We start from the raw sequence: 14,730 nt of genomic DNA, 5'->3' as shown, positions 1-14,730 counted from the left end.
TTTTGTAATATTAATCCCATATTTGATTCTTTTGTCTTTTATCTCTTAAATTCAGCAGCTTTTGGCCCAAAGGCTTAAGCTATAATATAAACATTTTGAGTTAACTTTCGGGTTATGTGGTAATTTATTCAGTTGCATATGTAAGGAAAATGGGTAAAACAAAAGCAGCAAAAAGAACACGCACCATTAATTAGTCTATTATTACCTACCAATTCACCTTAGTGGAGAACCTAAAATATAATGGAAAGAATATTTTTCACAAAGCATGAGGTATGAAAGTCACGATAATAAGATTAAAGTGTTACGTAATGGAGAACAAAAATGAAAGATGAGTCCTAAAATTCCTAAAAGCTTTACATTACACGTATGATCAATTGATACTTTTTAAGTTAAACATAATAAATTGGTTAAAATAAAGTCACAAGAAAAGCCTAGTTCAATAAGGTCATTTTCATACTTTATTATTTTGATACACGTTGGAAGAAGACAAAATAAAACATAACCCCACGTCCTCCAAGGAAACATAGCATTTTAAAACATTATTATTGAATCATTATTATCTGAAAATTAATGCATTCTTATCATCTCCTTCAACTAAACACCTATACATTTTTCCCTAAACAACACCCATTTAATTCCCTAAAATAAATTAATACTAAAGGTATGAACATTTTGCCAAAAGAAATTGAAAAAATTGTATTTGAAACTAAAAATAACTGTTTTTCTTTTTAAAGATTTTTTGTGTATAAAAGTAATAGTTATTATAAGATTGAGGAAGTAAATAAATGAACATAATAAATATCATATCATTAAATACTCTCTATTTTGAAGAATTTGTTTATAAGCATAACATTTATTTTAAATTATTAAATACGTTTCTTTTCCAAATAGTGTTATGATTAGGATCATACAAATGATCAAAAGTTAAGAGTTGAATATATCAAAAAGATATTTTAGCAATAGTTATTATATATAAAATAAACACTTACTTTTATAAACTTTGGTAAAAAAACATGTTACCTATTTTTCTTTATTTCTTAATGTATGTAAAAATAACAAAAGAAACTTATAAAAAGTTAGTAAAATTAATTTTAATAAAATTACCTTAATAAAAAGCTGTCTTATTTTGTTTTATAATATAGAAAATTGTAATTTTATTTTTGAATATAATAAAAAGCCGTACTCTATTGTACCAAAAAAAAACAAGAAAACAGTAATCCTAGATATTAATTTTGAAATATACATTTATTATATTTAAAAAACACATTTTTTATATTTTAAAAATATAATTTAATGCTTATTTCTATATTAATTAAATATGTATTGAATTTAAATCTTAATTGATATGATTGTTTGTTAAACTTTACGTATATTGTAGTCGAACTCTAATTATTAAAAACATTGGGAAAAAAAATACTTTAACATTGAACTAAAATGTGAATAATGAAAAGTTTATATTATTATATAGTATTATATTATTAAATTTATATAAAGATAGAAAGTCATTAGTCATAGCCATAACCATAGCCACCTTCAAGCATCAAAATTCCACAACAAACCAACAATTTCCCACCTTTCTCTTCATCTCTTCTCTTGCTTCAATAAAGGTAACTTTTTTTTTTCTCCTCTTAGCTGTATCAGTTTTCATGAATTGTAACTGCTAACCCACTTGTGTTTTTAGCCACCCTTTTGGGCCTTGCAGATAGGGTTTTGTGCTCTCAATTTGATTCAGTTGATTTTTTCCACTTCACCCAATTCTTGTTATCTCAAAAGGGTTATTGTTTTTTGATGTTGTTGGTTTTGTTGATTGTTTTCTGTTTGTAAAGTTTCAGTTTTTGTTGAAATTTATATGCTTATTCTAGTAATATGTAACTGGGTTGTTAATGATTTTTGTTGTTGAAATACATAAATTCATCATAGATATGTTTTTGTTTTTTCTATTGCAACTGTTAAAATCTATAAGCTATGTGCCTTTGGTATGTTCTTATTGATAATTTGAATGAAATCCTCTGGTTGACTAATTTGATTATGATTTTGAAGACATAAATAACACTGTTTTGAATTAATGATGAGTGATATTTTTTCCCCCTTATTTTAACTATAGAAAGAATGTTAATAATTAAATCAAGGTAACTTTCAAAGCAGTGAATGGTGAAGTTTCTCAAACCCAAATTTACCAAGGAATGAATGTAATTTTTTTTCTGATTTTTTTCTCTAATATAAAAATATGAGATTTAACTCCTCTAAATTTTGTAGTTAGTAAAGTGAAAAAAAAATCAAGGAATGATATTTCACTATTGATGATTTGTTATGCATGTGCATATTCACTTTAACTCTAAAGTTAGTTGCTCGCTTAGAAGAGCTGGCTCCAAAAATATGTAGATTTTTGAAGTTATTTACTCCAAATCAAGTTATTTCATTTTTTAAAATGTAGGGCTTTCCTACTCAATTACCCTCTAATTATATACTTTGTGTTTGGTTTCATATTTTAATGTTTCTTTTGATGTCATTGTGGCTTTTTGAAATTCTTAAGTTTGTTTCTTATATGAATTGTGAATTAATCATCAATGTTATTTTTAGGCTTGTGCGGTAGCAGACTGAACCACTAAAATCTGGTGGCTTCTGATATGATTCCCGTTTGAAGACAAATAGAAAAAAGGAATAAAAGTATCAATGATAGTTTTGATTAAGTAACAAAAAGAAAGAACTGGTGGAAAATGGGAGGTTGCTGTTGTTCTGCCAGAAAACATCATTTGCAAGGAACACCAGTTTATTATTATGTAAGTAGTTTTATATCCTCTCTTTACCAATCTGTCTAGTAATCTCACCCCATGATTTTCATTTCCATCATCATCACCTTTTCATTGTTCTCTTCAAATTTAAGTACTTTAGTCCATTATGTGTTAGTTCAGTGGTAAACGTTTGACTTATAACCTCAAGGGATGGAGTTCAAATCCTCCAGAAGGTTGTTGTCAAATGGAAATGGTCATTAATGTCACTTTAATTAATAATAAGTACTTCTAGAAAAATAATTTGGTCTGGTTACTAGTTTATTGTTTTAGATTATGGTTTATCTTAATCTGTTAAGTGCTTATAATTTAAAACCTGAAAAACTTCGGTTTCAGTGTCCACCAACTTTTGAAGAGCGCGAGTCTTTAACCTCTAATGGTGGCACCACTGCATCGCTCGCTGCTGGATTTCTCGTTGGAATGAACCTTGAAGCATCCATACCGGATACGTTCCGGTCTCCTCCTGCGCCTTTGCCTTATGACATTGTCTTAGGAGGTTCTGCGTCAACAGATTCCGAGTCTGGCCGAGAAACAGTTAGTGTTAGTAGTTTTGAAACTTCAATTACACGCGATGATATTGAAGAATCAAATTGTAAAGCTCAAGCCAAATCTACACCTTTATCTCCAAAGAAGGGAGAACTATTAAAATCAAATGGAACTCAAGTATTTGTGACAGAAGAAGAGGATGTTTGTCCAATTTGTCTTGAAGGTATAGTTTCTTAAGTGTTAGATTTTCCGTGTTTCAGCCTATTATTGCACAAAGAGGAGTAAGCTCTCTCTGTTAGTATATTGAAACCAATCATTTGAGATTTTTCATTTTCAATGCAGAATATGATGATGAGAATCCTAAAAATCTGACAAAATGTGAACACCATTTTCACTTATCTTGCATTCTTGAGTGGATGGAAAGAAGTGACTCCTGTCCTATATGTGATCAGGTTTGGCTTTTGCATCAATTCCATTTTAACTTACAAAGGAGTGCCTTAGACTTGTTTTCCTTAATACCATAATCATGCTTACGTCACTCTTATGTCTTATGAGGGTTGTTCACAAAATATAGAGAATAGGGTTTGAAACAATTGAAGAGGGAAGAAAAAATTTGGTTCCCCCTACCCTTTTGTCCTAGCTAACTCACCATTATCTTTTTTCCTCTACAATATGGTTTAAGAGTAATCTTGTAAACTGAATTGTAGTATTTAAAAACAAGTAGTAATTTGTAACCCTAAGCTTAAATAATAGAAAATCATGGTAGCCACTCTGCAATCGGAACATAGGCACAATTGTCATACTATGTGATCAAAATCTTGTGTTCTTTGTTTGCATTTTTTGTTGCCATTTATTTATTTATTTTTGAACCAGGGTTGTTGTTCTAACACATGTTTATCTTATAAATTGACAATGTTGAGCTTTATTGAAATGTTTTTGTTTTCCTTTGTTATTACAGGAGATGATATTTTGACCAGACAATGAATTAGTTTGATCTGTTTAAAATCAAAGCTTGCTATATATATGGAAGATAGATGAAGAAGTTGAACTTATGATAACCTGGTTAGATGTTGGTAGCTGCAGATTCATATTCTATTCGCGATACAATGAAAAAATCATTATTTTAGTAGGCTCAATCATTCACCATCTCTAAGAAGAAGAATGAAAATTTGACAGAATACTATACCATATATAGCTTGTGTCTGAATGCAATTCCTTTATTTGGAATTTGGCTATTATTATAGTTGAAGAATGCAGCAGTTCTATCTCTTGATGCCACAATTCATGTTCAGAGATGGCTTTTTGCACCTTTCCTTGTGTTGATTTGTTGTTTTCATATTTTTTTTCCAAATTATTTTTTATCAATTTTTATTTCTTTTGTATGTTATTGTCTTTTCTTTTTATTTGGGGAGTTGGGGGAGCATACTGGATTTGTAAATCATGTTTGCTTTAAGTATGTATATATCTTAGGCATTCAAAGAATATAATAGAAGTTCATCAAACTAGTAGCTAGTTCTGATTTCTATCTGCCAAATTGTTTTCGAATAGTCCATAGTTTATTGTGTATTATATTTTTATTTATAATTATATATTTAGTTTAATATTCATGCACATTCTATTTAATCAAATCGCGGCTAATCATACGAGTTATTTTATAAATAATTATTATAAAAGTTAAACATTAATAATCTGATAATTGTGATTGATTGGCAATGTAAATTTTTTTAAATTTACTTTGTATATAAATTAAATTCTTATATATTACCTATTGTCTTTTGTATAAAATATATTTGTTTGCAAGTGGTAGCAATGACACGTGTCAATCAGTGGTAGTGCCATAGGGACAATGATGTTTAAGTTAGATAGATGAAATTCTCATTGTTGAATTGTACTCCCAAATTAAAAAACCGGTGCATGGATTTCTTTTATAAAATAAATTTTAATATATTTAAATGGTTTTGTCCTTGAGATTAATAGAGAGATTTTGAATAAAAAAATGAAGTATAAAAATTTGGTTAGAAATTTGATAAAACTATAATAGAAGTCTACATAGGAACATAATCTTGTTTGAAAAGTAAACAAATACTGAAATTCATCGGAAAAAACACATGTCCACTATACTATCTATGCTTCTAATGTACTCCATCGTCAGAGTACAGCTTACTCATTCAACAATTTTGCTGTAATTTATTGTTCAATAATTTCTACGGAGTTGCTATTAGCACCCACCCTCTCTCATTTTCTATATTCCAAAATTCAAACATATGTGTGTATGCGGCGATATTTGGACTCCAAACATTAAATATGTGACACATTAATAAATAGTGGTCGTTTTAAATCAATGGCTGAGATTAATTTATATGTTTAAATACTTATTTATGCAATGATAATATTGTTTCTTAGACAATATGATTTTATCCTCTAATTTATTTATTTTTAATTTTTTTTTTCCTTGTTATATTTCCTGCTGCAGGAATCTTGGTGTTAAGAGACTATGCACTAAGCAATGGTGTTACAAAGAAATAGATTTAACAACGGTTTGGTGAGGTAATAATGGAGGAGACTTAGTCATAACTTTTCTTGGCTTAAATGATTTCACTCTATAAGGCTATCCTACATTATAGAAAGAAAAGAAAAAAGAAAAAGTTAATTAAAAATCCTTCAATCTCTTCTCTCACCAAAGAAATAAACGGTTGAAGCTAATTTATAAAAACAAAAACACCCTTCTTCTTCTTCTTCTTCTTCTTCTTCTTCTTCTTCTTCTTCTTCTTCTTCTTCTTCTTCTTCTTCTTTTCAACCCTCTTTTTCACTTTTGCATGAAACTTCAACTTTTGCATGCATGTATTTGATTTCACTAAAAGGTTCGTAGAAAACTGCAAAAATAGGTAGAGAAAATGAAGAACACATAGCAGAGGTGAGCAATGACTTACCCTCTGCTGAGACATCACCTAATGAACAGATATCAAAGGAAGAGGTACCAGTGTTTCAAGCTGTTTCATCTTGTATGGATACAACAGAGCTTCATCATGCTCCTGAAGGTCTCATTGAGACCAATGTTGGTGATTACTCAGGAATAAATAACTTTCAAGATGTTAAAAATGTTGTCATTGTTGAATCTTCAAAACTTTGGTCTATTGCAAGCCCTATTTGTTTTGGTATACTATGCAATTATGCAATTAATACCTTTACAAATATATTTGTTGGACATCTTGGTGATTTGGAACTCACATCAGTTTCTATCTCTCTATCTGTTGTTTCAAACTTCTCTTTTGGATTCATGGTTAGTTTCTTTTGTCTTTTTGGTTCATTTCTCATGTACTTTTTATGCTCAGATACAAACATCGAACATGACACTGACACCAACATGCTTACAACGATATTAATTTTAAAAATTAAATTAATTGAACGTAGACACATCTTCAATAAAATGTGTTAGTGCTATAGCGCTGTTCTTTCTTGCATGGTTATTTTCATTGATTTTTTTAATGGCATGCAGTGTTTACCTTTCAAACAACCCCTCACATAAATATGTGACTTCCACTTGTTAATTACTACCGGATGTTCTTTTTTAAAGGTAACTATAAAAGCCTTCCATATTTTCCAAATATAGGCCAATAAAATATGTTTTAGGGTGGCACATGAGGGCTCCGACGCCTTGATGGTGTCCTGCACGCCAGAGAGGGAGATACCAGCAAAGGACAATGAATGCTTAAGTCAGTCGGAGTATAATATAATAGTATTTAAGAATATGGTTTAAATATATGTCTGGTCTTTGTAAATATACGTTTTTTTTTGCTGTTAGTCCTTCTAAAAATATTTTTGTGTTTTTAGTCTCTACAAATATACACTTTCGTTTTAAGTCCTTAAATTCTATGCTCAAAGTTTGAAAATGAGGCCTTAAACTTTTGTATAAAAACTTGCAGCTTGGCATGGCTAGTGCACTAGAGACATTATGTGGACAAGCATATGGTGCAGGACAAGTAGAAATGCTTGGTGTTTACATGCAACGTTCAATCCTAATCTTATTCGGTGCATGTTTTCTCATCATGCCAATTTACATTTATTCAACACCAATCTTAATACTCCTTGGACAAGAACGTGACATAGCAGAACTTGCTGGAGTATTCACTGTTCAATCCATCCCTCAGTTATTTTCATTAGCCATAAATTTCCCTGCCCAAAAATTCTTGCAAGCACAAAGCAAAGTTGGAATTTTGGCATGGTTGGGTTTCGTATTCCTCATTATTCATATCATGATTCTTATACTTTTTATTAAAGTGCTTGGTTGGGGTACAGCTGGTGCTGCTGCAGCTTATGATATATCAGCTTGGGGAATTGCTTTGGCTCAAATGGTTTATGTTGTTGGTTGGTGTAAAGAAGGTTGGAGGGGTTTGTCATGGTTAGCTTTTAAGGATCTTTGGGGGTTTATGAAATTGTCTTTTGCTTCAGCTATTATGCTTTGTTTGGAGGTATGGTATTTTATGACCTTGATTGTTCTCACTGGACACTTGGATAATCCAATTATTGCTGTTGGATCACTTTCAATATGGTAAGATTACACCTAATAATCAACTCTACTTTACCTTATGTAGCACAAGTATTAGTTGTTTGAGTCAATTAACCGTTTGGTCATAGGTTTGATCTCTTGCCGGTGCTTACGAAAAATATATGTAAGAAGAAAGCAACCCCTCAAATGAATATTAGTTATCTTGACAGATTAATCTTCACAGTTGTGTGCGGAGGATAACTTGGATTACATATACTTTCACACAACACAAACTTGTTATTTTCTTATATACACTTAAAGTACTGATTTAGTTCTGTTTTTCTTTTATCAGCATGAATGTGAATGGATGGGAAGGCATATTGTTCATAGGGGTCAATGCAGCTGTCAGGTAAACTTTTCATTTATGATTGATACTTTTTTTCTTTCCATTTTACTGTAAAAAATTTCTTACAACTTAGAATAAATTGTGGTGTTGTTTTTGTTTTGTCAGTGTAAGAGTTTCCAATGAACTTGGATCAGGACACCCAAGAGCTGCAAAGTATTCTGTTGTTGTCACAGTTATTGAGTCCCTCATCATTGGAATAGTATCTGCAGGCATTATTCTAATTACAAAAGATCACTTTGCTGTCATTTTCACTGACAGTAAAGATATGCAAAAGGCAGTTTCTAAATTAGCATCTCTTCTTGGTATAACCATGATTCTAAATAGTGTTCAGCCAGTTTTATCAGGTATAGAGAAAATCAAAGTGTAAGTATATGTGCGCGCGTGCATGAGTGCGCGCTGTTTTGCAATAGGGAAATCATGAAAGCTTCTGTGTTCTTGCAGGTGTTGCTGTAGGAGGAGGATGGCAGGCTTTGGTAGCTTACATTAATCTATTTTGTTATTATCTTATGGGACTTCCCCTTGGATTTTTTCTTGGTTACAAAGGGGGATACAGAGTGCAGGTAAAGAACTTGAATCATATACAGTTGTTGTATACATCAGTTGTAGGATGAAATAGATTTAGAGAGATAAATTTCTCTAAAACTAACAGTTCTTATGGTTATTGCAACTAGGGAAACATATTAGTTGTACTAGTAAAATTATAGAGTTAACAACTATACGTTTACATAGTCATTCAATCATATTCATATCATAAGAAATTTAGTTATATCATTTATTAAGATATTTTAACAAATATCGTCGTAATCAGACATGATTGAACGACAATGTAAAACTTGTGCATATTACTACTGAACTCAATTTTAAAAAACTTATGTGATTGAACTTTATTTGACTCTTTTATCAATCCTTAGTGATGGAAAGTATTTATTGTTTCAGGGTATTTGGGTTGGAATGATATGTGGGACAGTTTTGCAGACAGGCATCTTGGTGTATATTATCTATAAAACAAATTGGAACAAAGAGGTAAGAATTGTGTGCTTTTTCATAGTGATCATCAAAGTCATATTTCATCAAATAAAACAAATTGACTAGAATTTGAAATTGATGATATTGAATGCTTACAACTAAAAACTTTCAGGTGGAGCAAGCATCAGAAAGAATGAAGCAATGGACTGGACAAGAATCAGAAATGAGTGACATGTAGAAATCCAAAAGATTCAAATCATTGCAAATTTTGTGTATTTTTACTAGGTGACAAAAATGTTCATTTGTAAGCCATAGTGGAACTTTCTTCTTAATCATGTAATAAAGTGTAATTATGTATGTATAGAAATTCTTCTTAATCGTGTAATAAAGTGTAACAATGTGTTATAGGCAATGCTTGAGTTTATGTGTGCAATCCTCAATGACTTAACTCTTATTCTAGGTGTTGGGTTTGGGGGGGTTTCGGAATGTTTACTTTTTTGTAGCTGAAAATAGAGTTGTATATTTAATGGATGTTGGTTTTTCTGTTTTAATAGTATGAATATTTACATGAACTTCCGATGGAAGACCCTCATATTTTTTTTTTTTTATTTTGTAATGTATGAAAGATATTTTTATGTTATTTTTTTTTTAATTTTTAACGTGGTTGTTATTATTATTATTATATGTTTTATTCAATTGTTATTTTTGAAAAGTATATATATATATATATATATATATATATATGATGTATTTAATTTGATTAAATATTTTATTAAATAAGAAAAAAAAATGTTTATAATAATAACAATAATAATAGAAAATAAAGAATACGTTAAAAATAAAATTACATAGTGAATATTTGCAGGGTCTTAATGGACTTAGATTGAAAACAACACGTTCTTTAATAGGCGAACAAAAAAACCGACGTCAGTTATTCTCAATTTGAATATAACCTCTTTGCAAGAAAGAAAAAAAGAAGAAATTCAAGAAAACCTATAAAGTAGTTAGTGATTCATCTCTTAAGTAGAAAAAAATTTTTGATCTTCTAAAAAAAATAAATTGATTTATATGGTAAAGTTGTTATTGTTGTTACTAGTAAAAAAAATTATTTTAGTAAATGGCTTTATGATTATGGATAATTTTGAAAATGGTGTTTGATATTATTATTATTATTATTATTATTATTATTATTATTATTATTATTATTATTATCATTATTATTATTATTATTATTATTATTATTATTATTATTATATTATTATTGTGTAGGAAAATCTTTAGTTTTAAAAGTAAAATTGTAATATGCAATTTATTTTCTTAGAAGTGATCTTGATTTTCTTATGATATTAATATAAAAACCTATTTTGATTAAAGAAAATATTTATCTATGTCAAAAATTGATTTTCATCTGGTAAAAGTCGTTATAAAGAACAGATTGTGTTTTAATCAATAGAAGTAGTTATTGGTTAAAAACTCAATTTTATTTGGTTAAAATTTTATGTTGTGATAGTTTGAGTGTTGAAGAAATTTTTAGAAACTTTATTGATGTTAAAAATAACAATGTTTCTAGAAATAATAAATGGGCTGAAAATTGTTGTTATATTTATTATTTTTAGAATGTTAAAGTTGTGATTTTTATTAGACAATTGGGTGGATGTTGTGTTGATTTATAAAATAAAAATAATTTTATGATAGAGTTAATTTGTTTTGTAATAATTAAAATGAATTTTGTGTTGGAGTGTGTTAAATGTTATTGTTAAATTTTTGGAAGTGAACTAAGGAAATTTTAGGGATCCTTGATACTTTTTGTTGTATTAGAATTTTGGTCCAAAAGAAATATTTGAAAAATGATATTTTTATTTTATTTTATTAGATTTGCAATGAGACACTAAATATAGACTCAATCTTTTTCTATTGTTGTTTGTTTGTGTACTTGCTAATTTGAGAGAATTGATATCTTTTAAAAATATAAAGAAATTATGTGTCTTAAAAACTTAAGCCAATACCAAACCTTCAACATGAATTAAGGATAAAATGAGTTTTGACACTAATAGAGTAGTAAATTAATTTGTGAAGGTATAACATTTTGGAGCAGAGACCGCTATGTAGAAACCTTAATAACGACACTCATAATAGTAAGTGCATCACTCCATTCGTTTTCTTACTTGAATTATATGTGATATAAATGTAATGTGATGTTGTGTATTGGTTCTATTTGTGTGTTATCTTCAAAGTAAATATTATATGATACGTTGCTATAATGGTTGTGCTTGACATGTTCAAATTATGGAATGTTATACGATACGTTGTTATAATGGTTGTGTTTGACATGTTGTGGTTAATTTGAAGGTGCAAATATATTGGCGTTAATAAGTTAATCTCGCATAATATTGATGATTTACTACATAGTTAGATGGTGCATCCATAATTGATTGGAGCTCAAAGTTGTGTGGTGCATCCATAATTGATTGGAGCCCACAGGTCCATGCGAGGATTTTGAGTTAGTGGTGTTGCTTGGAAGGACCCACGAAGCCTTTGCGGGAGAGGTGATATTCAGGAATCATGCATTGACGTCTAACAAATAGGATTTGTGCATTTTAGTTGATTTGTATCTTTGGTGCTTTGTGATTTTAACTGTTATATGAAGTATATGATTTATTTATATTTTTGCTATAACAACTATATATGCATGTTTATTCGCTCTGTGTTTGTTATTTGGAGATGACCCTTACATTTGACAGGACGTCGCATATAGTGTTACTTGAGCGAATAATGTCGCAGACCAACCTAGTAGGAGAAATGCGAGGAAGTACAATAGAAAACAGTTGGATACTCCGAGATACTTTTGTACTTATGTGAGACTTGTTGGGAGAGTTTTCCAAAGCATCCAAAGTTATAACCAACTAAGATTTATTTTTGGGTGGTAAAACGTCAAGAGTTTTGACTATAGGAGTTTATTTTGTTTTACGTATTAACTTTACTTTTTGTAATTGCGAATATTCTGATTCATTATTTTTTAAAATACAATTGAAAAAATTATTACTTGAATTTTTATGTAACGAGCATTTAAGATAATCTTATAATATATATATATATATATATATATATATATATATATATATATATATATATATATATATATATATATATGTATTTAATATATATATATATATATATATATATATATATCTTTATGTTTAAAATTTCATTAGTTAATGTATTGAAAATGTGGGACGTTACATCCAACATGATGGACAATTTGTGAAACTTATGTGGGAAGTGTGTCAAACTGGAATTGTGACTAATTAATATGTAAAGGTATTTCGCAGTTTTGGATCATGTGAAGAAAATGTGATATGACTTTGTTGGACAGTTGAAACTCTTAGAAAATGATTGTGACTATATAAATGATTAATTAGGCTAAGACAAATGGAAAAGTAGACCTATATCTAGTTCACGAGAATTCTACCATGCACCCCACATCTAAACCTGTCAACCTTTCAATCAACGTGAAAATATAATTTTGCCTTTTATAAAACCTTCAACTATTTTAACTTCTCATTTTTTCACCCCGTGTTTCAAGACTATTCGAAAGTTTCTAAAGTTTCGAAATGACAATTTCCAGAATTCTTGAAACTTTCAAACAATTCGAAACTTCTGAAATAGAAAATTACAGATTTGGAAACTTTTGAAACTTTCCAAATTTTCAAAATGTAATCCTTATTTCAAAAATTTGAAACTTCCATAACTATCAATTTAGAAACTTATTATAAATACTTAAAAGGGTAAAATTGTATTTTCATGTGTCTTAAGGGAGTAACAGGTTTAGGTGTACGGTGCATGCTAGAATCCTCCTAGTTCACCTAGTATATCAGCCAGAAATTTGTTGAAGAAATTAGACCACAACAAGACTGACATGAACCTGTGGCCCAAGCTAATCGTGAAAATGAAGCTCAAACTAAAATTTGAAGATTCTACTTGTACCCCCAAACCTAAACTTGTCACCCTTACAATCAATGTGAATATACTATTTTGCCCTTTTAACCATCTATAAAACCTTTAAATTTTTTAACTTCTCATTTTTTCACCCCTCTTTCGAGACTTTGAAAAAATTACCTTAGTCTTTGAAACTTTCAAAGTTTTCAAAATCAAAAGTAAGTGGCACTCGAAAATTTCAAAGTTCTGAAACATAAAATTTTCATATTTTCAAAAGTTTCGAACAATTCGAAACTTTTGAAATAGAAATTTTATAGATTTTTGAAAGTTTCAAGCAATCTGAAACTTTCGAAACATAAGTATTTTAGATTTTTCGAAAGTTTCGAAATGCAAATTTCTAGGTTTTTCGAAAGTTTCGAAATGACAAATTTCTAGAAAAATTCTAAACTTTCAAAGTGAAGAATTCCCGAATTTTTGAAATTTTTGGACAATTGGAAACTTTCGAAATAGGAAAATTTCAAAGCTTTCTAAATATTCGAAACTTGTGAATTTTTTTGTTATTTTTTTAATTTTTTTTATTGATATAATTATTATGTTAACTAAATTTTACAGTGCCTATAACCAGATGAGCATTCGGGGAAATTTAATACTATTCCCATAAGCGTTGGGGGAGGTAGTAGATGCGATAGAGCGGATAGAGTTCCACCTATAGCATCACATAGATGAAGAAATGAAGCAAACTATCCACCTCGTCAGCATCAATGTAGACGTGGTGTTAGTGGTGAGGATGTTCATGAGCCTGAACAAAAGGATTAAGAGGAATTTGAGGAGCAACATGTTTAGGAGCCTGAAAAATAGCAAGTTCATGAGCCTGGACATCACACTCGAAGAGCAACTTCAGCAGCTTGGATTTCTCATAGGACCATTGGTGACATTTGTGTTGACACAGTATGAACATCGTGTGGCTTAGAGGATATGGGAATGAGAGTTATACTTCAATTAATTAATTTTTTAATTAACAATAAGTATATATTATATTTAGTACATTTTTCAATGAAATTTAGTAAATGATTTTATTGTTATATTTTTTAATTACTCGTAGAACTGTGGCCCGTTGAAGGTGATCACACATGGTTTGAAGCTGAAAAAGTTTGTTGAAGTATCGGTATCAGATGTTTTACAATGTTGGATTCAATAATCTGAGCTGATACATTTGTCTTCAACTTACTTACGATGACTAATGTTGGTTTGATATTTGCCTTTATAGAAAGGTGAATAGAAAGACCAGCTCGTTTTACATGTCATTTAGAGAGATGACGATTACATTGGACGACGTCACCACTCTTCTTCGCATTCCACCTCGTGGTCAATTTTTCGTTGCACCAATAAATATGAAAACTAATAATGTTGCGAGAGCTGCACATGAGTTGTTGGGAGCAACCTGATAGGAAGTCGTTGTTGAGATAAATTATAATAAATGTGAACAATATAGATTGCAGTGGTTGCGTGATTTATATAAACGACACATTCAAACAAACATGTTTGAATGTGCTGCTAGAACGTACCTATTGCAATTAGTTGGCATCACTATTTTCGCCGACAAGACACAAACTCGTGTGGAGGCGAAATACATTAGTTTATTCCTTGATTTAGATCATTGT

The 14,730-nt window shown here is 29.7% G+C and overlaps 2 protein-coding genes across 3 annotated transcripts; both read left to right on the top strand.

Moving 5' to 3' along the window:
- The first annotated feature begins 1,451 nt into the window (after window positions 1-1,451).
- LOC101514109 (probable E3 ubiquitin-protein ligase RHB1A) lies at window positions 1,452-4,809 on the top strand. 2 transcript variants are annotated; one of them, XM_004492711.4, is made up of 5 exons: window positions 1,452-1,607; window positions 2,581-2,780; window positions 3,126-3,498; window positions 3,618-3,727; window positions 4,234-4,809. In XM_004492711.4, the coding sequence occupies exons 2-5, from the start codon at window positions 2,718-2,720 to the stop codon at window positions 4,246-4,248; spliced, it is 561 nt and encodes a 186-aa protein (XP_004492768.2). In that variant the 5' UTR covers window positions 1,452-1,607; window positions 2,581-2,717; the 3' UTR covers window positions 4,249-4,809. The 2 variants fall into 2 exon arrangements, with proteins under 2 accessions (XP_004492768.2, XP_073222877.1); XM_073366776.1 differs by lacking the exon at window positions 1,452-1,607 and adding an exon at window positions 1,642-1,774.
- Window positions 4,810-5,643: 834 nt separating this feature from the next.
- On the top strand, window positions 5,644-9,587 carry LOC101513768 (protein DETOXIFICATION 34). The gene is made up of 7 exons (XM_004492709.4): window positions 5,644-6,555; window positions 7,199-7,824; window positions 8,114-8,170; window positions 8,273-8,511; window positions 8,609-8,727; window positions 9,104-9,190; window positions 9,306-9,587. Exons 1-7 carry the CDS (start codon window positions 6,280-6,282, stop codon window positions 9,369-9,371), a joined length of 1,470 nt encoding a protein of 489 aa, XP_004492766.1. The 5' UTR covers window positions 5,644-6,279; the 3' UTR covers window positions 9,372-9,587.
- Window positions 9,588-14,730: the final 5,143 nt, after the last annotated feature.

Source organism: Cicer arietinum, chromosome 3 (assembly GCF_000331145.2).
Source record: "Cicer arietinum cultivar CDC Frontier isolate Library 1 chromosome 3, Cicar.CDCFrontier_v2.0, whole genome shotgun sequence".
NCBI classification, from domain to species: domain Eukaryota; kingdom Viridiplantae; phylum Streptophyta; class Magnoliopsida; order Fabales; family Fabaceae; genus Cicer; species Cicer arietinum.
Note: the sequence above shows the minus strand (reverse complement) of the source record. Positions and strands in the feature narration are given on the sequence as shown.

What these genes read in the sequence shown, in the direction of transcription:
- LOC101514109 (XM_004492711.4), top strand. Translation starts at nt 2,718, where the DNA reads ATGGGAGGTTGCTGTTGTTCTGCCAGAAAACATCATTTGCAAGGAACA. An exon ending in GAACACCAGTTTATTATTAT is followed by an intron (nt 2,781 to 3,125) that starts GTAAGTAGTTTT and finishes CTTCGGTTTCAG; the next exon opens with TGTCCACCAACTTTTGAAGA. An exon ending in TTGTCCAATTTGTCTTGAAG is followed by an intron (nt 3,499 to 3,617) that starts GTATAGTTTCTT and finishes TTTTCAATGCAG; the next exon opens with AATATGATGATGAGAATCCT.
- LOC101513768 (XM_004492709.4), top strand. Translation starts at nt 6,280, where the DNA reads ATGGATACAACAGAGCTTCATCATGCTCCTGAAGGTCTCATTGAGACC. An exon ending in GGGGTCAATGCAGCTGTCAG is followed by an intron (nt 8,171 to 8,272) that starts GTAAACTTTTCA and finishes TTGTTTTGTCAG; the next exon opens with TGTAAGAGTTTCCAATGAAC. An exon ending in AAACAAATTGGAACAAAGAG is followed by an intron (nt 9,191 to 9,305) that starts GTAAGAATTGTG and finishes AAAAACTTTCAG; the next exon opens with GTGGAGCAAGCATCAGAAAG.